This window comes from Typha latifolia, chromosome 14 (genome assembly GCF_019914945.1).
Source record: "Typha latifolia isolate L0001 chromosome 14, TyphaL0001v2, whole genome shotgun sequence".
NCBI classification, from domain to species: Eukaryota; Viridiplantae; Streptophyta; class Magnoliopsida; order Poales; family Typhaceae; genus Typha; species Typha latifolia.
Genome location: NC_133099.1, coordinates 3,967,785 through 3,994,036, shown reverse-complemented (window position 1 = coordinate 3,994,036; position 26,252 = coordinate 3,967,785). Strand labels below are relative to the sequence as shown.

General features: G+C 39.0%; 1 protein-coding gene across 3 annotated transcripts; it reads left to right on the top strand.

Annotated features, from left to right (window-relative positions):
- Positions 1-864: 864 nt before the first annotated feature.
- On the top strand, positions 865-20,345 carry LOC140800640 (uncharacterized). Of its 3 annotated transcripts, none has more exons than XM_073155403.1 (10): positions 865-1,141; positions 1,286-1,430; positions 3,808-3,976; positions 4,060-4,324; positions 5,650-5,738; positions 18,985-19,167; positions 19,259-19,344; positions 19,420-19,504; positions 19,618-19,786; positions 19,997-20,345. In XM_073155403.1, exons 1-9 carry the CDS (start codon positions 925-927, stop codon positions 19,750-19,752), a joined length of 1,374 nt encoding a protein of 457 aa, XP_073011504.1. In that variant the 5' UTR covers positions 865-924; the 3' UTR covers positions 19,753-19,786; positions 19,997-20,345. The 3 variants fall into 3 exon arrangements, with proteins under 3 accessions (XP_073011504.1, XP_073011505.1, XP_073011503.1); XM_073155404.1 differs by having other exon boundaries at positions 19,907-20,262; XM_073155402.1 differs by having other exon boundaries at positions 19,618-20,345.
- Positions 20,346-26,252: the final 5,907 nt, after the last annotated feature.

The following is a 26,252-nucleotide window of genomic DNA, read 5'->3' as shown; positions in this document are numbered from 1 at the left end:
ATTTGTTAAAATTCTATGCAAAATTTTAATAGGGATTAACTTACTAAGGAACTTACCATGTAGAGCAAATTTCCACTCCTCGCGGCTCTCAACCAGCAACTTTGATTCTATCTCCATTGAGTCCTCATCTTCCTGAGTGATCATCTCCAGTATGGCTTCAGTTTTGTATGAGGAGGTCGGGGCCTGTATTTGAGGTTTGCGGACAATTTCCTGGAGCAACTTGGGCCCAAGTCCTTGGAGGCCTCCTCCTTGTTGCACTCATTAGACCACCTTATCTGCCAAAACCTAAGCTTATGAGGTATTTCACAACTTCCCAAAGGCACATTTTCCTCAGTGAGCACACCTAACAAACATTCTCTTTACTGCTTGGAGAAAGCTCCAAGTTCTCTTTACCCTTCGGGTCAGGAGGTCGAGGAGCAGGCTTTGGTGAAGTCACCCATAAAGGTGAGAAAGGGTAGTAAATGCGATCATAGATTTTCACCTAATTTTCGGAGGAAACAACTTCACTCCAAGAAAGATTGACGAATGGATTTTATTTTTTCAATTTTAGTCTTGCAAGACTTTCATTACAATACAATTTTAGTGGTTTATCAAATTTATTTTTTGATCCTTGTATTCCTCCAAATATAGTTTACGAAGTCACCTTAAACACAGATTATTTCACAAGAAAAGTGGGATAATTTGTATTTTGTACAAGATCCTGATTTTTTTTGATAAAAGGAGCAATTTTATATTAAGTTGGTAAATGGTTACAAAATATCCACCAAAATCGGAATTTAGATGAGTAAATATTCAAATGTAAAACTGCCACTTAATAAGGGTATAGATATAATAATTAGATCCTTTCGGGAAGTAAATGTATATTCCTTCTAGTTTTCTCCTCTCGTTTCGGGTGGAAGCCCGATCTCAAATCAGAGAGCTTTCATGGGAGTGGTGATCGAGAGGGAGGAGTGGGAACTAAACCCCCTCGTCTACGTCTTCCTCTTCGCGTCGTGCCTTGCTTCCATCTTTTTCTACCCTTACTTCTCCAAGAGCTCCTCTACCAGAGCCTCCACTGCCTCGTATCCTTTCGATCTCGGTCCGACTGCGCCATTCTTGCGCTTCCAGAGGAGCTTCTTGCTTCTCTATTCCTTAGTTTCAGGTTTCGCCACTTGGGGCACTCCCAAGTTCCGATTTTTTGCATGCTCATTTGTCTTTTTGGTCCACGGCTTTGGTATCATGCTGTTGGTCGAGATTGGGTTCATGATTTTATTCTTTTCTAATATTGTTCTTCCTCTTCTATCAGTGATTGAAGGGATTCATTCGGTATTTGGGGAGTATGAATACGTGCAGTATGGGCTTAGTAGGGAACAGATGGTCTTGGTTCTTGCAGCTGGAGCTGCTGCGGCTTTATTTATCGGTACATTCTCGGGAATTCTATCTGATGTTATGTAAGTTTCTTTTTTTACTTTCTTTTATGGCAGCGTCTTTATTATGTTTAATCTCTTTGAAGCTTCTATAGATGTTTCAGTCCATTACCTGTGCAGTTTGATGAAAAAAAAATTCTTGAACTAAGAAAGTATTTAAGAGAAGGAAATCTTCATGTTACTTGCAGTGATTTTAGAGAAAATGTTACTATGTTTTTGAGGGCACCAACTATAAGTTGATCAGCAAAAACTTAGCTAAAGAATACCAGCTATAAGTTGATTACATTTTAGTGAATATTGCAACAATTATCTTAAGGTAGTCACAAGTCTTTTTGCATGCCGAAAAAAATCGTAGTTCCTTTAATGTTTGAAAATGATGCAGTATTTAGACTGTAACTATGCTTGTAATGGTACACTTGCATCACTGGTTTTGTCATTTGAATTCCTAATGAGCTACTCTTCAATGGGCAAGAAAAGTTGGAAGTGAATTTTGATCAGTCAGCTGTTCTGGTATTATGGAACATACTGATCATGAAGCATGTTATATGGGGTTATTTTACTTACCTGGAGGAAGTTATTGCAATACGCAGATCCATGCTCAATAGTTCATTGAGGAACACACTTAATTTCCTCGCACTCTGCCTCATAGGAACCTCTTCTATTTGGATAGTTCCTTGGGCATCAATCGCTAGCCACTTTTGCAACTTCACTGCTTAGGTACCTACAATGTATAAACATTTACTCAATCAATGAAAGCATTATGCTTCACATTTGTTTATATTACATGGCACATGTTTCATGATTCATAGGAACCTACTAATCATGGAAATTACTTTTCTTTTACTTTCCTTTACCTTATGGGAGAAAATATTTTAATGTCTTTTGTTTCTTTTAGAAATTGTATATTAATTTATATACGATGTGCTTATCATATATTAGCAAGATTCTTCCATTTGAGGCGTTGAAGTCCTATTGTTTTCTTGCCTTACACCATCTTTGAGAGAGTTTACTTATTTTAATATCTTCAGCAATGCTGCTTTGTTGCAGTTGTATTTGCACCCGCACTAGTTCTTGCTCCCAATTTAGGAACTTCTGTTACTCACTCACTACTTAGGTACATCTGTCAAAGGGGAGTATAGATGTCTAGATGATTCTGGAATATAGAACGACCTTTCTCTCTTCTAATTTAAGGTCAATAGGACTACTTATTATTGGCTTATCTCTTTTTAATTTGAGGTCAATTGGACCGCTTATTATTTCATGAAGAACATATGTGAGATTTAGGCAAAACAGGTTCTTGATTGTGGTGCATATAGGAAGTTAGACGACCACAATTTTTCAACATCTTGATATCTCTGTACTTTCTTATTAATCATTCATTCTCTCTTCATGATGTATTTGATTGTAGAACAATGTAGTTCATGACATATACATGGAAATAAAATGAAATAGGTAAATTCTTTCGACTTTCAAGGTGACCGCTACCAAATGTTTGCATAAGTAGTTATTAAAGTAGTCCCCTACTTAGTAGTGTCATGTGGGTTTTCAAATTTGCAGTCAAGATAGTTCTTCAGAGCTATGAGACTTAACAGCATTTGGCCTTACACTGCTATAATGCCACATAATAGTATGTTATACTTTTTCCTACTTCCTCCTTTCTTTTTCCTCCTAAATGGAAATTTGAAATTTAGATACAGCATGCTTTTAGTCTTCTTATGAAGAGCCATTCTGGGTTAGAAAGTGGATTTTGCATCTGCTACCCAAAATTATGCACCAGAACAATATGTTAAGCTTCTTTCTGTTACTCCTTTTACAATTGTTTTTTTTTTCCTTTGTGATTGCCTAATTTACCTAGTCTATTTTACTGTCGAATTTCTAGTTCTTTTTTCAGGAAATGTACAGGCTAATTACTAACTATATACAAATAGTTGCAACCCTTGCAGCTCGCAAATACATATCTTAAGGATATTTTTCACTATGTACATGTTTTGATAAGTGATTAATTTTACTTTGGTCCATAAAGTCAATCTGGTAGAGTACCATTTTACTTGCTTATAATCAGGCCTTTTACAAGCGGTGTAGCTTTCCTAGACACTAATGCAATTCATGATTATTATTGTAGTCTCAAATCATCTTTCTAACGAAATCATCACATTGGCCACTGTTTTATTGAACACTTTTATGTGTTAAAACTTATAATTTCTGTATGTTTAATCTGTTAATGGAGCTATAGCATCTTGCTGTCCTTTTTAGTAATTCAATTTTCTTCGAGAAATTCTGTACTGTTTCCAGATACCATTTTTACATATTATAACGTTCAATTTTTCTTTAATTATTTTCCAGCTTTTGAAACTTAGAATGTAAGATAAAATTAGAATGACTAATATATCAACATTGGCAGAGGAGCAAGAAAGGCTTGCACATTATACTGCATTCTTCATCTTCTTGTGGGTGTCTTGAAGAGTGTAAGCTGGCTCCCAAATGTGTGGGTTGCTAGTGTATGCCTGGCTATTGCGTCTTCTATTTTCTCTTTCTGTTTCGAGACATGGATGGTGACAGAACATGAGAAGGTTTGTCTTTGCTTTCTCTCTTCTTTATGTCCTTTTGCTCTCCTATTTGAATATCCAGACATGTCTTTCTTCCAAATTTGCAGCAAGGTCACAAACAAGATATGCTAGGTGACACATTTTGGCTGATGACATTTTGTGAGTCCGCATCTCTTGTTGGAAGCCAAGGACTTGCAAACTTATCAGTTAAGGATCTTCGCAGGGGATTTTCACTGCCTTATGCTTCTGCTGCTTTATTGGCAATTATTGGAGTTCTCTATATCAGGAAAGAATGGAAAGAATGGAGTGGTTGTCAACATACATCAATAATTGGGAGTTATAGGAAGTCATTTTCTTCTCATGTTCTGCAAGGTGAGAAGTGCAAATAAAAAGAAAGTTTATTTGCTCTTGCAAATAGGAACTTATATTTTTCATGTGATCTAGGTGGACATCTTAATTGAAATCTATAAAAAAGTTAAAGCAATTGATCCTCTTGAAGGACAAGATTCGTTACATGGAAATAAAATTAATCTCTTTGGTGTAGGAAAAGAGATAAACAAGTAAGCACCAATCCTTTTGTATAGTCTTGTAAGGGATATTAAGTGATGAAGCAGTATTGCATCAATATGATTGAGGTAAATTTGTCATAAAAAGTGTAGTTTGTTATGAAAGACACATAGTTGAACACTCTCTGCTTCTTCTGTTTTACAAGAAAACCTTATTTCCTAAGTGAGTGAGAAAATTGATGGTTTTAATACCCTATCCCTTAATCAATGGATAATTATGAACTTACGATTCTTTAGAATGGGTCTACTAGGTTCTCTCTCTTTGTAGTATCAAATTGTACCATTGTAAGTAAATTTATGTTTATAAAACATAATTACACTTTTTGTCTGAAATTTGTAACAAAAACTTTTCTTCTTCAGTTAGAACTAGTCCTAGTTTAGGATAGGTTTCAAAGTTTCAGCCAAAACTAACTTCTGCCTAGACATGCAGATGGCTCATTTCGCTCTTCGTGCATTTTTGCTAGTGTCGGTTAGCTTGCACCAGGTCCTACTGATAGTGTCAGTTTTGTTTTGGATGAAATTTTGGACTGAGAAAGTTAAGGATTTTCCTACAAATTAATGACTTGTAATCTAGTAAAACAAGCTATTTCCACATACTAAACAAATCCCCCAGGTCGGGTTACAACTGAACACAAAAGGCTCCCTTGTATCTTCTTCCTCCCCTTTCAATCTACCCTGCATGAGCATAATTTAAATCCTTGATAAAAACAGCCTCCCCATTTTGTTTACTAATGAAAATAGCCTTTTCAGGTAATAGGGCCATGCTGTGACAATTTCGTCCTCTTTGGACCTGTACAAGCAGGTGCATATGCACTGGGATGCTCTGGAATTATGGAGTCAGCTGAGTTAGTGTGTAAATATTAAACAAATATTATCTAATAGTAGGCAAATATATTGACATTGGCAGCAAGTGAACTTTAGTTTGAGAGATGTCTTCTACTATACTATCTAAGTTACCCATCTATCAACCAAATGACAGATTCATATTGGTAGAAATTTATCATTTTTATTTCCTTACAATTTAATTGTGATCTTCTTATTCAAGCTCTTCTTATTCATGGGGCATTTGTGCTTTCACCAACTTCTCAGCAGTTTGTCTCCTCTCTTATGAGCTTTTATTGTGAATTTCAGACAAGAAAATATGGACTTTAGCGTGGGCTCAAGGAAGCATTCATTTTTCCCTATATGCCTTTTGGTTTCTTTGGGCACCAACCATAGTGGTATGTCCGTATGTCACATTTTGAATTACCAAAATAGTTACAGAATTTTACATAATTGCCACTGAAACCTTTGTAAATATCATAATTGCCACTATAATTCTTTGAAATATCACAATGTCCACTGAATACTATGATATTGGATAAATATCAAATAGCTTTTGAACTATGTTTAACAATTTATACAGGGGCAAAATAGTCTTTTGAATCTAAGTTCAGTTTAAATCATTATTAGTTAGATTTAACTAACAAAATGACATTTTTTAAAAAGCCTCAAAGATTTTAGTGGCAATTATGATATTTCAAAGAATGTAGTGGCATGTATGTAAAGAACTTAATTAGTTATATTATTTCTCATTTGGAGTTTCTTATAGCATTTATGCATGTATTATTATTTGATTTTTGCAATTTTGAGATTAATACCCCTTATGAAGTACTTAAACCTGTCTATCATATTTTCTTGGGGCATTTGTTGTTTGCATATTGAAGGCACATGTTCCTTCACTATATCTTGTTACTTTTGCAATATGAAGTTTGTATTTTGTTCTCTGAAAATAATTTTTTTGATACGATCTCCCATTCGGCTAAGGTTCGATTTTTTCCAATTCTCTGATCTGGACTGAATTTGGCATGAAATTTTGAAATAAGATCCCAAAAGATGCCACCGTCAGATCGACGTGAAATTTGGATAGGTTGTAGCCCTGGAAAAGAGCTTTCCAACAAATCTCGAAAGATGCCACCGTCCGATTAGTGGACAAACATCAGGGTGGTCTATTTAGGATCTATGGATGAAGGCATGAGATCCTAGGATGATGGTGGTTGGAGGTGGACTGGCGTTTGTGGGGTGGCACGGTGAAAAGTGGTGATGGAAAAGTTATGGTTGATGGAAGGTTAGGGCAAATGTTGGATAGATTGGAAGAAAGGGAAGGAGAGGGCCGCCTTTAAGGGTCTAGGGTGATTGGCGGGTCGAGGGAGGTTAGAAGCGGTGTTGCCAGAGATTGAGAGAACGAGAGCGAGGAAGATGAAGAAGGTAAGGCAAAACTTAATTCTTCAATAATAATCTTTTGGTTGCCATCCACATCCCTTTTAGAGGCTAACCAAATAACTCAAAATTAACCCTAAACAATACAATTTCGCCGACTGCGTTCGAACGCGCCCGACCGCGTTCGAACGCACCGAGTTTGCTCTTCTCTGGATTTGCGAACGCGATGCAGCCGTTCGAACGCGATGCAGGCGTTCGAACGCGCTTGTTTTCCACTTCTCTAGATTTGTGAACGTGATGCAAGTGTTCACAGTGCGTTCGAACGGGGCGTTCGAACGCACAATGCACACTCTCACAACCCGTTCACAACCGCGTTTGAACTCACTCCACCCGCGTTTGAACTCACTTCACCCGCGTTCGAACGCGACTTACAGAAAACTTATTTTCTTGGAAATTAAACATTAAAACCAGAAACAAAGACACACCTAAAGTGAATCCATGCTCGAGACGACATCGGTGAAGTGTGAATCGTATCAATTCACCACGCTTCCGTAACCTTGTCCTCAAGGTTTGAAATTTGGGAAGCGATCCAGGATATCTGACTCTAGCTCCCATGTAGACTCGTCAGTAGGTTTGCCCAGCCACTCAATCAGCACTTCAGTCTCCAATTTGGATCCATGGCATCTTCTCTTGCGGCCTATGACTCGGACCGGTTCAGTGGGGCCATCTTCCTCCATTGGTTCGTGTAAGGCCGAACCCACCACATGGTTAGGCCCGATCTGGGCCTTCAATGCTGATACATGGAAGACCGGATGTATCCTGGTTCCTTCAGGTAGGTCCAACCGATAAGCTACTGGACCAATTCGTTGTAGCACTCGATACGGACCAAAGTACTTGTGACCCAACTTCTGGTTCAAAATTGGCCTCAATGTGGATTGCTGGTATGGTTGAGCTCGAACAAACACCAATTGATCCACCTCAAACTCTCGCTCATGCCAGCCTTTGTCATGAGTCTACTTCATGTGATTTTGGGTTGCTAGGTGCATCTTGAGCCGCCTCAAGGTTTTATCTCGATCAGTAAGTTCCAAGTCAAGCTCGGTCCTATCCTCCGCCACGAGTCTATCGTAGGCACGCAAGACAGGGGGAGTGTGCCCATAAAACGCCTCAAAGGGGGTCATACCGATGCTAGAGTGATGAGCGGTATTGTATGACCACTCGACCCATGGAAGAAATTTGACCCAATCCTTTGGTCGATCCACCACAAAGCATCGCAAGTATTGCTTTAGTCCGTGATTCACCACCTCGGTTTGGCCATTCGTCTCGGGGTGATACACTGAACTAAGGTTGATTTGAGTCCCTTGCAATATGAAGAACTCGGACCAAAACTCGTTGATAAAGATGCGATCCTGATCTGACACGATCGTCCTAGGCATCCCATGCAAGCGCGCCACTTTCCGAACAAAAATTTCAGCAACCTTTTTCGTTGAAAACGGATGCGTCAATGCTATGAAATGAGCATATTTGCTCAGTCTATCCACCACAACAAACACCACCGATTGTCCTCGAACCTCTAGCAGCCCCTCGATGAAGTCTATGGAGATGTCCTCCCAAATACGCTCCGGTATAGGCAGTGGTTGCAGCAGCCCGCTGGGCTTAAGTGCCTCCGATTTGACTTGTTGGCAGATTTGACATTCATGCACATACTTCTTTACGTCCGTCTTCATCGCTGTCCATGTACAGTTTTGGGCCAACTGCTTGTAGGTACGTAATACCCCTTCATGACCTGCTATAGGAGTATCATGGAAATGTGCTATCAATAGTCTCTGTAGCTTTTCGTTCTGGGGTACCTTGATCCGCCCGCGATCTAGTACTAACCCATCGCGCTCCTCGTGCTCAAGGTGGCTTAAGGGGTTCTCTCGCAGCTCCTCCATGAGTCGGACCAGATCACTATCCTCTGTGCTGGCTCTCCGTAGATCTAAGAAGAAAGGAAAGGTGGGTGCCAAGAAAGAAGCGAGCTCCCTTGCGTCCCCTTTGTTTGGAAGTTCAAGCCGTAGTTGACTTCCATCCAGTAGTACTCTCTGGTCATTCCTCCAAAATATCAATGTGAGGTTTGTAAAATCAAATGTCACGGGCCCCAAGCTTCGAAGCCATTGAGTCCCCAAAACAATGTCGGCACCTCGCAAGGCAAACGGATAAAGGTCTAATGTAAAGAACTGGCCTTGCACCTTCAACTCCACACCTCCACAAATAAAATCTGCCCGCAACGTGGTGCCGTCTCCAATTGTCACGTCAAACCCTTCCGTGAGTTTCGATTCAAGCCTAATCTTCTTAAGGAGCCTCTTATTAATGAAGTTGTGGGTGGACCCGGTGTCGATCAAGATTCTCACTATAGATGTCTTGATTACACCGTTCACCCTCAAAGTCCTTGGTGCGGCTGTTCCGGAATAGGCGTGGAGGGAGATCTCGGCCATCATGTCCTCCATAGGTCGCTCCTCAGCGACTCCTTGCTGCCCAACCATGCCCACACCTTCATCTACAATCTCGTCCTCAGCCTCCTCCAATCCATTGATTAGCATCACCGATCTCATTGGTTTAGCGCAGCGATGCTCAAGTACAAACTTCTCATCACAGCAAAAGCATAAGCCTTTGGCCTTTCGTTCCTCCACTTGAGCAGGCGTGAGTGCTCATCCCGGACCTCTAGGTGTGTACTTCACATCTTAGGATAGCTTCAAGGGCGCTCGAGGAGGTACCATTGCAGTAGCAATTCTTGGTACTCCGGTGATATTTCCTGCTGCTATGGTTGGTTGAGTTTGATTGCAGTTTCCTTGGCTCGTCCAACTTTGTTTCAGGTGTAACTTCATGGCCCTGTGTTTGTTTTCCATAAGCACCGCATCTTCGAAGGCCTCCTTTAAAGTTCTAGGCCTTAAAGCCTTCACATCGGCTTGTATGTCTCCTCGTAGCTCGGAGATGAAGTTGCTGCGAAGTTGCTGATCCTTCCATAGTGGATGACATCGGTTACTTATCTTCTCGAATTCTTCTTGGTATGCCCTAATCGTGGTCTTTTGCATCGTTTTTGAGAGGAGAGCATCAAAGTCTTCATACCCCGACGCTCCAAATCGCCGTCTGATATCAGCATAAAATTCAGTCCAAGTATCGATAGCTTCATTGGCATTGGCTACTCGAAACCAATTAAGCGTCTCATCCTCAAGGTGGAAGCTCGCAAGCGTCACCTTGTATTCTTCCGCCTTACCTTGGTATGCGAAGAATTGCTCCGCCCTATACAACCAATTGATCGGATCGCCACCTTTGAACTTGGGGAATTCGAGACGCACGATTTGTCCACGGATGCCATTGACTCGTTCCGGATCATGTCTAAGTCCTTGTCTAACTAGAGGAGGATGCACCATGAAAGGTTGATGATCCCTCCTTCGGTTTTGATTAACTCACCGTGGTTCCGGATCGTATTGACCCGACCCCGGATCATATTGACCCGATCACGGATCTTGATCTCCAAGGTGGTCTCCATAGTGGTTCGCTCGTCGGATGGGTTCACCTGCAACTGGGCCTGGTGTAACCATCCTTGCTTGTCTCTGCCCATAGGGTGGTGGCAGCAGCGGCTCTTGGGGTTGCAAAGGCTGAACCGGTGGCGGTAGGTCCATGGGTGTGGACTCACGTCGTGGGGTCGATGGTGCGTTCCCGTTCGCCATGGTTTCCCTTGTCGCCCGTAATTCCCGCATCATCTCCATCATCATCTAGTTGTTGATAGCCATTTGTTCGGATAGAGACCCCAACACAGCTTGAACATTAGGTTCTTCCATATTCTGATTAGATCGGGTGGTTCCGCGGGTGGAAGTCCTCGCAACCGTTTCCCCCTCCTCTATTGGGAGAATCTCTTCTTCATCATCTCGCCGTGCAGCCATAGCTCTGGTGGTCATCATAGGAAGCGCTTGTCCGAGGAACGGTGGCTCTAATACCAAACTTGATATGATTTCCTCTTCGGCTAAGGTTCGATCTCTTCCAATTCTCTAATCTGGACTAGATCTGGCACGGAATTTTGAAATAAGATCCCGAAAGATGCCGCCGTTGGATCGACGTGAAATTTGGATAGGTTGTAGCCCCAAAAAGAGCTTTCCAACAAATCAAATTTCAAGCGAATCAGATGTGGGGATCTTGAGATATCGTCCGATTAGTGGACGAACGTCAGAGTTGTCTATTTAGGATCTGTGGATGGAGGCACGAGATCCTAGGATGATGGTGGTTAGAGGTGGACCAGTGTTTGTGGGTTGGCACCGGTGAAAAGTGGTGATGGAAAGGTTATGGTTGATGGAAGGTTAAGGCAAGTGAGTTGGATAGATTGGAAGAAGGGGAAGGAGAGGGTCGTCTCTAAGGGTCTAGGGTGATTGGCCGATCGAGGGAGGTTAGAAGCGGCGTCGCCGGGGATTGAGAGAATGAGAGCGAGGAAGATGAAGGAGGCAAGGCAAAACTCAATTCTTCAATAATAATCTTTTGGTTGCCATCCACATCCTTTTTAGAGGCTAACCAAACAACTCAAAATTAACCCTAAACAATACAATTTCGCTGACCGCGTTCGAACGGGCCCGACCACGTTCGAACCCACCGAGTTCGCTCTTTTTCGGATTTGCGAACGCGATGCAGGTGTTCGAATGCGTGATCGAACGCACCTGTTTCCCACTTCTCTGAATTTGCGAATGTGATGCAGGCGTTCACAGTGCGTTCGAACGGGGCGTTCGAATGCACAATGCATACTCTCACAACCTGTTTACAACCGCGTTCGAACTCACTCCACCCGCGAACGCGACTTACAAAAAACTTATTTTTTTGGAAATTAAACATTAAAACTAGAAACAAAGACACTCCTAAAGTGAATCCATGCTCGAGATGATATTGGTAAAGTCTGAATCGTATCATATTTCCCTTTTTGTAAGTAGATATTCCCACTGTACTAGAAGTCCCCTCTTTTCATATATAACCATATAAAGTGAAAATTGCATATGTAAAATTCCGAAGCCCTGATGTTTGCACACATAAACAGCTATGGGAATACTCTTCCAAGTCTTTTCCTTTCCATCATTTATATGGAAGGGCATATTGTTGCATACCAGATTTGGGTTGATCTATTTGCAGGAAAATCTTATATTTTTATTGGAGATAGCCTTGTGAATCTCGGACTTAATGGCTTTGGAACATAGTAATTTCAAGATTGGAGTAAAATATATGAAAGAAATAGTAGAGAAGGATCGAAACAAGACAGAAGTTGGTAAACTAATATTTTGGCAGGTCATCGAGGGTGGTGGATGGCTGTGAGGTAATGAAAGTGGACCGTATAAATAGGTGGCTTGTGGAGGTAGATGGTAGCTACGGTTTGGATGTAGAATTACGGTTTTTAAGTTAGAAAAAAAAAGGGATAAAGATAATCAAAATAAATATTACAAATGTTTACACAGATTTTTATTCAACTAGTCATTTTTATTCATCATGACAAAAGGTAGCCTACATTTGTTTGGCATAGAATAGGCTGATACCAATATTATGCATCAGATCTGGATCAATCTGAACGTAAAAAAATTGTGATATTTTATGTAGTGATATTCTCATGAGTTAGGGTTCGAATTGTTTTGGTTTCACAAGAATCTATCGCATGGATGAAAAGATATTAATAAAATAGTGGAACAATGTCAAATAGGCAGAAAGGTAAATAACCGATATTGCAGCAATCGTCGGAGGGTGGCTGATGGCCAAGAGTGGTAGTGGACGATCGTAAGGTAGGGTGGCTGGTAGTGGAGGTAGATGGCTAAAGTTTGGAAGATCGAAATACTTCTACGGCTATGATCTACTCCTAGAAAGATAAAAATGATCTAACGGCTACGGTAAAAGATAAAGACGAAAAAAATAATGTTGTTAAACTCGAATTCATTTAATGATTATTATCAATATATATCCACTCCAATTTATAGGAGTAAAAAACCCTAGTGGATCGGATCTATATACAGATTAATCGATTTATTTAAAATTCAAATAACTAACTCAAGTTGACTCGACTCAACTAACCTAACCCATGTGATTAAATCATCACAATCCACCATGTTTTCGACACCTTGTCCTCAAGGTGATTAGTCTCTCATGTTCTTGTACTTATACAGCTTGTCGTGTTAATCAGTGGATTCAGATTCATCTTCCTCGAGTCTGCCGAGGAATATGATGTGGGTCGGCTGACGCTTGCATTTATGATCGAGGGTAAATCAGTCATCACAGTAAAAATACAAGCCTTTCTTTCTATGCTCTTTCAAGTCATTACGTACAAAACGGTGCAAGATCATTATTGAGTCGGGGCAGATGTATTCTCTAGTAGGCGATGGGCTTGTGTAGTCTTTCTTTTCTCCTTGTAGATTTGGTTCAACTGATCCAACTTGGTCTCTATTAGAATAGCTAAGGAGAAGGCCTCGTCAGAAGTAATAGGCCTCAAAGCCTTGACCTCAGTCTGGATGTCAGGTCTGAGCCCATTAATAAAGGTACTCTTCAGGGTCGAGCCAGGCCAGTTAGTGACCTAATTGTAGATCCACTCAAACTCCTCCTGATAAGCTCGAATTGTTGTTGATTGAGTCAGCTTAGTCAACATGGCTTAACAGTCCTCAAATTGGGTCGAACTGAACCGAGCACAAATCACATCCACAAAGTCTTGCCAAGACTCGAATGGTCGAGTTCGCTCAGCTGACTGGTACGACCTAATCGCCACGCTCTCCAAGTGGAATGAAGTTAGCTAGACCTTATGGTGGTTGAGCGTGCCATGGTATGTGAAAAACTGCTCCGCTAGATAGGTTCAATTTAACGGGTCTCCTCCAAAGAATTTTGAAAAATCAAGCTTGACAGTCCGAACTTGGATCTCAAATTGTGGCCTGTCACTGTAGGCCAAGTGACCTCGCGGCCGAGGCTGGTCATATGGGACATGGGCCCACAGGTTCGGCTCATGTCGCCTGTGGGTTTGGCTCAGTTTGATGGCGCAGGTCTATCGGGTTGTTCCACCATTCGTCCTTGGACTCATACTTATGCTCTGGGTCATGTTCATAGGTTCCAAACTGATTTGCATGACGTGGTCAAACCGGTTCGCGAAAATCTGGCCTACCTCGAAAATTGTGTACTTCATCATCTTCATGAACTTGCCCTAGCCGCTATAGCCTTAGTGGTGGTGGCATCGAGCTTGAGCTCGGGGTCGAGTTGGTGTAGTGGCAGCCATGGCGTGCCGCCAATGAGTCCCCTAGCCCTCGGCGGCTATAGAAGGGACCCGTCAAGGAAGTCATGGCGAAGCTACCCTGACGTAGGGGTAGCTTCCCACGGTGGTTGCTATCGGGTTTAGCCACCCGACGATCACCGGCGGCTACCACTAGCTGGCAGTCAGCCCGAGGAAGTTAGTCGTGGCCGTCAGTGGTTGTGGAATCGTCGAAGCCGCGCCACCAGCCGTGGGTTTGCTGTAGCATAAATCGCCATCGCTGGTGGTCTTTCGAGGAAGGTGATGGACGTTGAGTTCATGAGTTCGGCATCGGTGGGGGCTAGATCGCCATTGGTAAGAAGCTAGGGTTTTCGGCCCTAGCTCCCACAGCGAGTGGGGAAAATGACCTCGCGACACTGCTGCAGGCGAAACAGGCATGGCAGCGACGTTTGGGAGGCTTTACGACGGTGGGGGGGAGGGGGGCACTGAGGCTGGAGAAGGGGTTGAGGTCGCGGCTTGGGCTAGCTCGTCCCCTCCTTCACAGCTTGGATCGTTCACGTCGTAGGGGCCGGTTTCAGCCATGGCCGCCGGTGCTAGTGGTGCAGGTCGATGGAGGGCAGCTAGTGGGGACCTCTGTCAAGGCCTGGATCGAGTCTTTGAGGGCGATTTGGATCTCCTTCGAGTTCTTCTTTGATAATTCTCTTAACGAGTCAACGAACTCCATCAAAGCCTTAGCCCAAGATGGTGGCTCATTGTCGGTAGTTGCTGGTGGTGGCGGTGGTGTTGGAGAAACCCTCACAGGAATGGAGATGAGTTCCTAGTCCTCCATGATCGCTTCTTTCTTGTTCGTCTTGGATTGCGTGTTAACCATCGTCTGAGGAACGTCAGCTCTGATACCAATGTTACACACCAGATCTGGACCGATCAAGACATAAGAAAATTGTGATATTTTATGTGGTGATAGCCTCATGAGTTGGGGTTCCAATGGTTCTGGTTTTATGAGAATCAATCGTCTGCATAAAAAGATATTAATAAAATAGTGGAGTAAGGTCAAATTGGGTATAATGGTAAATAATCAACGTTACAGCGGTCGTCAGAGGGTACCGAACGGCTAATGGTAGTGGTAGATGGCCATAAGGTAGGGTGGCTGCTGGTGGAAGAAAATGACTAAGGTTTGGAAGATCGGAATATTTTTACAGCTATGATCTACTCTTAGAAAAATAAATGTGATCTAACAACTACGGTAAAAGATAAAAACGAAAAAAATAATATAGCTAAACTCATATTCATTCAATGATTATTATCAATACATATCTACTCCTTTTTATTGGAGTAAAATTTCTGGCGGATTGGATTCATATACGGTTTATCCGATTTATTTAAAATTTAAAACAATAAGATAAAGCTTACTGTCTAACTTAAGTTGACTCGACACTGACCAGAGATATATTTGCATATTGTCCATCTATCATTTGAACACTGTTTGAGTGTTCTGGTTAGTTTATGAGCCTTGAGTCTGTCCTACTTCTTTCTTTGAATTTCTTCTTTCACGGCCAAATAAAACCTATACAAGATATTGAACTTGAAAGAGAGTTTTGGGATGATCACTCAAGGCTTCAAGCTTAATTGCTATTGTCTATTAGTTAGTTCCAATGGTGGAACCCCTGCCAGAGGATTGCTGAGGTTTCCCTTCTTCCTGCATGACTGTTGTTATTAAAGCACTAAGCAAGATTGCTGGCATGATATCTCAAATGAATGAATGAATTTAAGATGTCATAGAGACTTATGTCTATTAGGTGATTGACCATCTCAACAAGATGTAACTCTATGCCCTGGTCATTTTTCCTGCAGTTCTTTCTAGGATCTATCACTAAGTCATCTTTTTGAGATATTCTACGGTAGTCAATGGCACATATGATAGACTTACAGCAATACCTTGTATTGCAAAATTTGCAAAGATGCATATGACCTTGATGCTTACACTAAGGGCAGTCAAGTGTGCTTATGCGAGTGAGTGCTTTGTATACTTAAGGAAATTGCAATTTAGTTGGCACCAACAATAAATTGAGTTTGAGGAATGTTACACTATCTTAAAGAGTTGCACCATAGAGTTCAAAACATCAGACTTTTTATCTTCTTTTAGCTGTTCGACAATCTCAATTGGTTCTAATTAGATGTTTGATGAGTTGGACATGTTGTGGATTTTTAGAAGATCAAGAAGAGACATGGAGATCATTTAAAGATTCTTTGTTATTTGGTGATGATTTAGGATGACTTATAGTACTTGGATGGGCAGAGATCTGTGGAGACAAAAGGAACTATATATCAGAAAGACAACTACTAGCAAGCAAGTCATTTGAATGAGCTTTTTTAGTTGGATTGCTCATGTAGTTCACATTTAGTTTCTGGATTTTCTGCTACAATTAGTCAAAATGCTACTGTAACATTATGGGGATGAAAAATACAGTAATTCATGATTTGTTGCAAGAAGAACATCAGATGGTTTGAATATGAGGTACCAATTTTTTTACTTTCAGCTTCTTGATAGTTAATATGGATCCAATGTTTTTGTTAGGAATCAAATTAAAATGCCAATCAGCCTATTATAACTAGTGAGATCTCTTATTATCATTTAATTCTTACTTGTCAGGTCATTCTGGTATTCAGAATTTTGAAGTGCAAAAAATAGTACATAGGTATTACCTTTATTTGATGGTTATAATTTCTTCGTGACTATGAACTCATTGGTGTTTCCTTCTTTTGGGTTTCTCCTTGCAGAAGTTAATAGATTTACTGAATATCTGAATTCTAAATGATTTGATAGCTTTGGGAATAAGATTGGATTTGACCTCCACTTGTTTAGATTTTAGACTGTGAAGCCATATATCTTTTTCTTTGGAGCAATCGGGCTCTTCTTCAGTGATCTTATTGAAGATCATAGAATGAGATTAACTCTTATAAACATCTTTGATCCAAGTTTGGAAGAAGCATCTTATGACACCCTATTAAAATTTTGATTAAAACTGAAATATCACGAATGTCCAAAGGCCTAAGCGATGTCGTAGCAAAGTTACGGTAAATAGGCAAGACTAATACTTATTCACTGCTGTGTTGTTAAATGGATAGGTGGTAGCCACTTTTATTGAATTTGGGGAAAATTAAAGCCTCATTTGTGGCGTTATCTAGTTAGAGGAGATATTTAAGAGTCTTAGTCTTATCTCTAGCCTCTTGATATTTGTTAGGAACCAAGCTAAGTTTTCTTTTGCCTCTACATAAAAGGATCAAACACTCTACTTATAAAGGGATCTAAAAATAATGAATTGAAATAGTAGTGGAAACTTTGCAAAGAAAAGTTGTCTTCTCTAATTTATTGAAGCTTCTTTCTCTTTTCTTGCATTTACATTACTTTTACTTTGAGGCTTATCTCATCTTGCGAAGAAGATAGAGTGCCGCGCGGACTAGAAACTAATAAAAAATGTAAAGTCCATGACAAGTTTTATCAGAGAAAATGACGCCCCATCAAAATTTCGGTCTAAATCGAAGTGCTCGAGATGTTCAAAAGCCTAAGTGATGTCACAGTAAAGCTAGATTCGAGAGACACTATAGTAAATAAGTAAGATTGGTGGTAGCCACTTTTGTTTACTTTGGAGGAAATTAAAGCCTCACTTATGGCCTTATTTAGTTAGATGAGACATTTAGATGACTTGGTTATATCTCTAGCCTAGAGAAGATATTTAGGAGCTTTAATAGCTAAGTTTCTTTTTGCCTCTATATAAATAGCTTGAACACTCTAGTTGTAAAGAGATCTAAAGATAGTGAATTGAAATGGAAGTGAAAACTTCATAAACAATGGTTGCCTTCTCTAACTTATTAAAGCCTTTTTTTTTTCTTTTCTGGCATCTACACTACCTTTATTTTGAAGCTTACCTCATCTTATGAAGAAGGTGTAGTACCGTGAGGACTAGTAAACGATCGAAAAGATTAAGTTTTTTTTTTCTTTTCTGGCATCTATACTATCTTTATTTTGAAGCTTACCTTATCTTACGAAGAAGGTGTAGTACCATGCGGACTAGTAAACCGATTGAAAAGATTAAGTCTTGTGGCAGATCCTGTTCAAAAACAGTTCTATTTAACTTACAATACGTATTTACTATGTTTATATAAACATCCATATTGATTCAGTATGAACCTGCCACGACTGTTTATGTGTCGATCATTAAATTGGTTCCAAGTTCCAACTAAACCTTGTGTCAAAGCTGATTCCTCAAATACTTAATGCAATTCTATTTGGGGCTTCTTTGGAGATTAGTGGTTTAATTGCAGTTTGAAATTTTCTTGAGGTTTTCAGATTCATTTGTAAACTTGCAGGTTTTGTTTTATTTATCGAATCCCATATATTGGATTAGCTGTCCTGAATCATATCTGTGCAGATTTTCCATCAAGGGGTCTACAAAAACCGTAGATCTGATAACTTGTTTTGTATATGTGGAATTGATACCCCATGAAATTGGTCATCTAAAGCTGTTAAACCCCAAGCTAAGTGTATGAATTATTAGAGGTATCCTACCACTATGCGAACTATCCTCCATCTCATTTTGAAGCAACACACACAAAAAAGCTTGCAGAAGAATGTTGACAAACTAAATTGGCAACGAAAATCTCTCCATGGACTCTGAAAATCAATAAATGGACAATTAAAAGAGGCACAGATCTTACTATGCGGCTATGCTATTAAACGGAAAATGCTTTTACAAACTTGATTTGCACTTGTAATGTGCCACAGCAGAAAAATGGTCGGTTGCCTGTATTATTCTAAACATGCTATACAGTCAAATCTATGCTATCTGAAGATGATTAAATCATATCAATGTTGCTACTTCACAATTTGTGTCTTGAATCTGTTAGTCTCTGCGACATGGTAAAACTCTAGCAAACCTTCTCGACTTTTTATTTGACTGCGTCATACAATAAAAAATATTGCAGAATCAACTGAAAGGTAATCTTGACAGAATTTGATGCACTAAGGTCATTCCTTTTCACAGGCAGATGGGAGGGAAGTGCAGCTATCACAGATATACCCTTGTTTTATTGGTTCAAGAATGCTCGGGAGCACTGGCTTTCCATGGTCTTATGGAATGACGTCCCCTGTACACAATGAGGATACCTTGACAATTGCATATATTGTTGCTGGCATGGCTTTGTCTATTGTAGCTTATGACTATCAGGTACTGAACTGCATGACCAAAACAGATTTTATATTAGACTTCTGCTTCACAATTTTGAATTTTCTAATTTCAAGGAATTTGATTTCTGCAGGAGATTGGAGTTTTAGTGATCGTGTTCTGCATCTTCCATGCCTGTGTTGGCTTTATTTTACCTTCACTTGCAAGACTGAGGACAATGTGAGTTAAAAATTAATCATTTATATTCTATTAGTATTCCAAGTAGTTTAATTTCACTTACTGCTTTCACTATAGGTACTTGCCGAATGAGCTGCGTGGTGGAATGATAAGCTTATCTCTAGCACCAGCAAATTCTGCCATTTTGCTTGTTTTAATAGAAGTATGGCTCTCTGCTATAACTTACATGATTCCGTTAGTTTTCCTCATTTCTATTGGTATCTCATGTTGACATGATTAAAGTACGGACCCGCTGAACTATTTTATTCTCTGTAGGGTGGCTATCATCGAAAGATTGAGAATTCTACAATCATGGCACTTGCTGCTTTTGGTCTGTTTTCTGCTGGTGGTTGTATTCACATGCTGAGATGGTGGAGAAAGCACCCTCGCCAAAATTGGCACGACTTGTAGGATTATGCCCACATTGGACCCACGAGGAGTCTGGGTGAGTTTTTGACCTCAGGTTACATGTACGTTTAATATGTGATATTAGAATTTTGGAAAAGAAGGGAAAACACACATCTTAGGTTAAGACTTTAAGGAGGTATATGCTTAATCCTTACAGTATGTTGGATCAGACATTATTCGAGCTGCTTCGGGATCTTATATGCTGTGAAATGATCTCCATATAATCCTGATACCATGTTTTGAGTAGGGGTCAGAGAAGGAAACTGCAGTTAGAAAATTCTGTGGCTGCTATAGTTGATAGAGGAAGGTAGTGACAGAAAACTCAGCTGTCCTCCGGCGTGCCAACAGCAAAAGTGATCATTGATTGGGATTGCTGTCATTGTGGCCTCCGATTGAAGGGTTGAGCATTACTTGTACCAAATAGAAACACAAAAGTCTTTGTAGATCTTCTTAACTTATTTGGCGGCAATGTTTTCTCTGGGTTGAAATGTTCAAAGTGTTAGTTTTTTTTTTCCCTTCTTGTCTACTGAATTATTTTGTGGCATTTCAATTTTCCAGCTACGTTCATTTAATAAGCATGTCATCCAGTTTTGCTACACGGATATTATTTTGGACAGAGCAAAAGACAATTGAGTTTGAAACTCTTGAGCAAAAATCATTGAAATTTCTATTCTATTAGTCACAAAACGATTCAAATCGTCAAACAACTAGAAATAAATATATTGGAATAGAAGAAATCAGTAAAAAAGTTTCTTGATGATATTTTCCTTTTAAGTGTGAGTAGGTAAACCTAATTATATTATGTTTGAATGTACAAAATGGATATAAAGAGAGAGTGGGGAATAAGGGTCCCCAGATGAAGAGTTAAATGCGGAGAGAGAAGCGGAAAATAACTATTGTTGATGGAATAGTTTGGATTTGGAATTGATATTTTGTTGGTTACTAATAATCTGAGGGATAAGTGATAAATACTTGAGCATATAACACTGCAAGAAGTAATTACACTTCAAAACTTAAATACAAAACTATGCGTGTATTACAACGTTATCTCGTATTTAAATTTCGAGGTAAATTAAACACGTGATAGAAATGTCTGGTAGACTTTTTATACAGAAAAATTCTCTGAAAGCCATCTCTTTTCTTTTATGATTACATAAGCAATGATGGCCAATAAAGACTAAGCTCATCATTCCCAATCAACTTAATCTTTTGGCAAAATTAGTAATCCTGTATGATATCAGAGCTAAGAGATAGTAGTAGGTCTAGATCCAAGAGGATTTGATGTAATATATTAAACCCAGGATAGCCTATATTGTCAAGCAACACAGAGGTTTTCCTTGACATTGACATAGAGCAGCATGCATTTCCATATGTCTCCTGTGAGTGACCCACCCCATTTGCTTTTGCCATTGGCTCAAATGACAAAAGGAATAAAGGGAAGGTACAATATATATAGTGGTGCAAGTATTACACTTTCATCCATATGTTTACTTACATCACCAAGTGGTTACAAGTCAAGAACACTATCAGCCCCTTGGAGAAATATTGTATGTTTCTTCAAGAAAAAGTACAATCATAAGGACACGTTTCTACGTTACATACATTTGCAGTTTACACTCAGTCAGCTATGAAAACTTGCAAATATTATTCTACTCTGCTCAGGAATATATAGTACGGGATAAAGGAGACTAGACATTGCAATCAAACATACGATTAAGGAAGCTGTGGCAAGGAACCCGATAAGTCATTATAAGAGTAATATATCTAAAAGAGAGTTTTTTTTATTATTATCTTTTCTTTTTCTGATTCACTTCAAGTGGGCTACTTACTTTGCAAAGAAACTCAAATGGAGATTTTTTTGTTTTGGTATGAGGTTAAGGGCGGTGGGGTAGCCAAAGGGAAAGGGAAGACCAGACTTGCGGTGTGGTCATCGGCATCTCCCTTTTCTTCTCTCAATCTCCTTCCACACCTCATGAGTTTGAAGAAATGGGGGACTCTCTACGTCATGTGGCCCGGCGTCACCCATCTCTAGAATCTCCTCCATCATCGCGGGGTGATTCTACGTGGGAAAGAAGAAAAAAGAATGTGACTAATTAGTTCTTCGTTGAATATGTGCTAATGCATTGATTGTAATTGTATTAATATATTATCCGGTTTGACGACGGCTTTGCATGATGTTTTGATTCCATATGATTCTTTTGAGCTCGTCCTACTTTCTTCTTTGGGTTTCTTCTTAAACTTATACAATATATTAACCTCAGAAGAGAGTTTTAGGATGATGATAATTTAAGCTTAGTTCGGCAGCCTTCGTTGAATGTGTGCCTAACCCATTGATCGTAATTGTATTCCTGTATTATCTGGTTTAACGACGGTTTTGAGTGTTATTTCGATTCTTTTAAGCTTGTCCTACTTTCTTCTTTGGATTTCTTCTTAAACTTATACAATACATTAACCTCAGAAGTTCTCGCTTACTTCAGGAATAAAGTCAATTCTAAAATAAGTATTCCTATTTATTATTCCAAAAATAAGACTTTTATTTTAGAAATAATTATATTTGTGTTTTCTATAATATAACTGTTATATAATAAATACTCCTTGATTTAATATAAAATAGATTGATAAGATAAATATCCAAGTAAACTGATAATTGAGTATAAGATATAATTTTAATAAATAATATTTATATTCTAGAATAATATATAATTATTATAATATTTATCGTATTATACTGCAGCAATACTTGTACTGCAAAGTCTGCAAAGGTGGGTATGACCTTGCTGCTTAAACGAGTGGGTATTTTGTATGCTTGAAGGAAAGTGCAATTTTAGTCGTTTATAGGATTTAGTAGTTTGTTATTTGGGGACGATTTTAGGATGACTTACTGTACTTGGATGGGAAGAAAAATTGAAGAGACAAGAGATATACATCATAAAGACAAGTACCAGCAAAGCAAGTCATTTGAATGAGCTCTTCTTTTAGTTGGATTGTTTTCATGTAGTTCACATTTATTATTTTTGGATTTTCTGCTACACTGTTAGTCAATAGTGTGAAGAATATAAGGTGGTTTGAATATGAGATATCATGCAATAAGAAATTTGGTCAACAGTGGTATTTACTATTCCGTTCGGTCACGAAAATATCACTAATACTTTGTTTCACAGGAAGGCATTTCCTAAAGAGCGAAGGACTAAGTATATTGTTTGAGTGATGTTTCCTTTAAGTGTTGTGGTACCTAAGTAGTATCGGCATTACCTATGTATACCCTTCATAATTTTCAGTATTTTTATAAGTGTTGATAAAAATAAAAATAAGTGATATTTTTAAAAATACCACTATTTCAAGCTGAAATGTCGCACCATCTATTGTTTACTAATATTTACAAATGCTGGAATACTCGGAAATAACTAACTACTAACATTTAGAAAACGATAGTAAAATTTATATTTAGAAAACGATAGTAAAATTTTATTCAGTCTCGGCTCACTTAATTCTAACGAAGCCTAATGTAAACTCAAGCCGAGCTCGAGCTCAATTCAAGCATAATTCAAACACATACATCCTCCTATTTATACAGACATTTCTTCCTAAACCATGATTCAAGCATAACTCAAGCTTATTTAAATGCTAGTTAACAAAGACATTTTCTTCTTAAAACTTAGACAAATTTTTTTATATAAATCCTTGACCTAAGGACTTATTCAGTATTTAAACATATATAATATTATACTTAAATTTTAAAATAAACATATAAAAAGCATTAGGGATAAATTGAAAATAGTCAAATCTCATAGTTAAACTAATTATTTTTTTCTTCTTAAATATATATATAACTGATTTGGGCAAGCTGATAGCGTTGCTAACTGTTGTCCAATTTATGTGTGGAGTTAAAAGGGTGAGTGGGCTCCCCATGGAGAACATCAGGACTCGTATTGTAGCTGTTGGCATCTCCCATTTCACCCAGAATTCCTCAAACCGCATCCTATCCATTCCTCGTGTGTGTTAAACATAATAATAGCAGGGGAGGGGGACTCTTACGTCATGTCGCCCGGCGTCATCCCATCTAGAAAGAATCTCCTTTGTAGCAGGGTGACCACTTCTAATTTGTTTTTATCGAAATAAATACTCTTTGAATTTATTATTAAATAAAATTTAATTTACAGTAAATTTAATAAAAATACTAAACTAATCAGTATTTTATCTCTGAGCAAAACTGGTCTTAAAATGCTGATCAATTCAATATTTTATGTATATAAATTATTTTAATTTAATTTTTCAGCAGTTAAGAAAAATAATTATCTAACGATAAAAACACTGAATTGATTAGCATTTTCATTAGGGCTACAGTAAATTAGATCTTATTTGATAATAAATTTGAAAGATAGTCTTATTTAGATCTTCACATTCTATCGTATAATATACCTGATACTTATGATCATATCAAAAAAGAAAGGAGAATATCCAAAGTCATAGGATTTAGTCTTACCATCCACTTCTCTCATTCTACAAAATTGAATAGTTTTTAATCTAGTTTTTAATTTACTTCTTGTCTATATCTTTTAACAGGGACTTTGGAGAGGACCACCGCTCTGTTATAATGATGTTAGCCAAATGTACTGTCTGCCTTTGATGTTGACTGCTCTCTTTATTCATCTCCACACTGGAATATTTTTTGCTTTGCTTTCAAACCCCAAGTTTTCGATTGAAGAGGTACACCCAGATTTGTAATCTACTAGAAGGGTGGTTGATGTTATTTTGGTTAGGCACATAAATAGATGATAAATAAGAGAAATATTATGCCTAAATGTAGAATATTTTTACTAAAATCTTATTTGTGTCACTTTGTTAAAAAAAAAATATATATATATATATATATATTAATATAAGAGAATGATAATTCTGACATTTTAATTAAGTTTGCATTATAAGAGGAAACATTCATTGGAAGAAATCTAAATTTAGCGAGGGAATTTTATTCCTATAAATAGGGATGGATATATGTGATAATTATCATTGGAAGAAATCTAAATTTAGCTTATTATTATTTTCGTCGTTATCTTTTATCTTCCTAGGAATAGATCATAGCTTTAGAAACATCCCAACCTTCTAAACCTTAGCCACCTCCTTCCTTCAGTAGCCACCTTACAATACAGCCATCCACCAACACCCTTGGCCATCCGCCACCCTCCGACGACCGCCACAACGTCAAATATTTACCGTTCTGCCCTCTTTGACCTATTGAGCCACCCATTTTTTTTTGGGATCTTGACCACTTCGTTTCCTTTGTCTATATCTCTTAATCACATCCACCATCCACCTTCATCTCCATACCCATCCATAACTCTAACATCCACTCCATCCATCACCACCACCATTACCCACGTTATTCTGTGTTTTCGTCCCTGCTATAATTTAAATCTACGAAGAGCGTAAATACGAAAGTTGTAGATCAGGAAGTACGGATCTAACCCAATTGGTTTCATAATTTTTTGACTACTGGAGAATATTTAACGAATATTTTCCCACAGTCACGTAGACTAATTCCTGTACATCCAAATCTTGAAGGAATTATTGCATAGCCTATCTTTAGTTTGAGAACCTATCAAATTGGTATCATAGCTTATCAGTTTTCCCTATTAAGCTCCCTATCATTGAGCTCTCTCTCTCTCTCTCTCCAAGGTTCATCACTATCGTGGTTGTAGTCCAGTGACAACCCTACCATTAGAGTCGTTAGTAAGCCCTCTTCCCTTTTCATGTGTTAATCCTTTTGATTGGAGTTCCATGTGAACTCTCCTCCATCTTCAGTGAGACTTGGCTAGGGTCGGTCATGGGTGCCCTATTGCTAGATGACGCACTGTGGCTTCCTTCATCATTCTCTATTAACTACGCTCTTGCCCTGCCACTCTCTTTGTTGCTCCTCCACTCTTGATGGCAAACCAATCTCGGCCTTGGCCTCACTCTTTCTCACCCCACTAGCGAAAACCTTGTGCTTGCTAGATCTCTATAATCCACATTTCCCTTCCTTGTCAGCCAACCTACTCTCCTGGCCCTAGTGGCCAATTGATGATGAGTCATTGCCAATGATTGTCCTTTCCCTTGTATGGGGCTTGGGTGAGAATGAGGAAGGGGATGGATGAATCATTTTCCTCCCCTCCCTCATTTCCCTATTGGTGGGTGCTAGGCTGGCCTAAGCCCAACATGGGCTCGGGGGCTAGCCCAAGCCTATGTGGGCTACAAGGTGGCATGAGCCTGACATGGGCTACGAGATGGGCTATGAGATGGGCTAGATCGAGCCATGCAAGTTGAGCTAGGCCTAACTAATTGTAGGTGTCCTTAGCTAAGCCCATCATGTGTCGTTTTAAGCATTTTTATTATTTGTTATAGATTGGAAAGTTGGTGGCAACTCTCAAGTTTTCTTTAGATCAGGGCCTTCTTATCAATAAGAAATTTAGTGTATCTAAGTAAGTGGACTATTTTCCCTTATTGTTATTAATTGACATGATGTA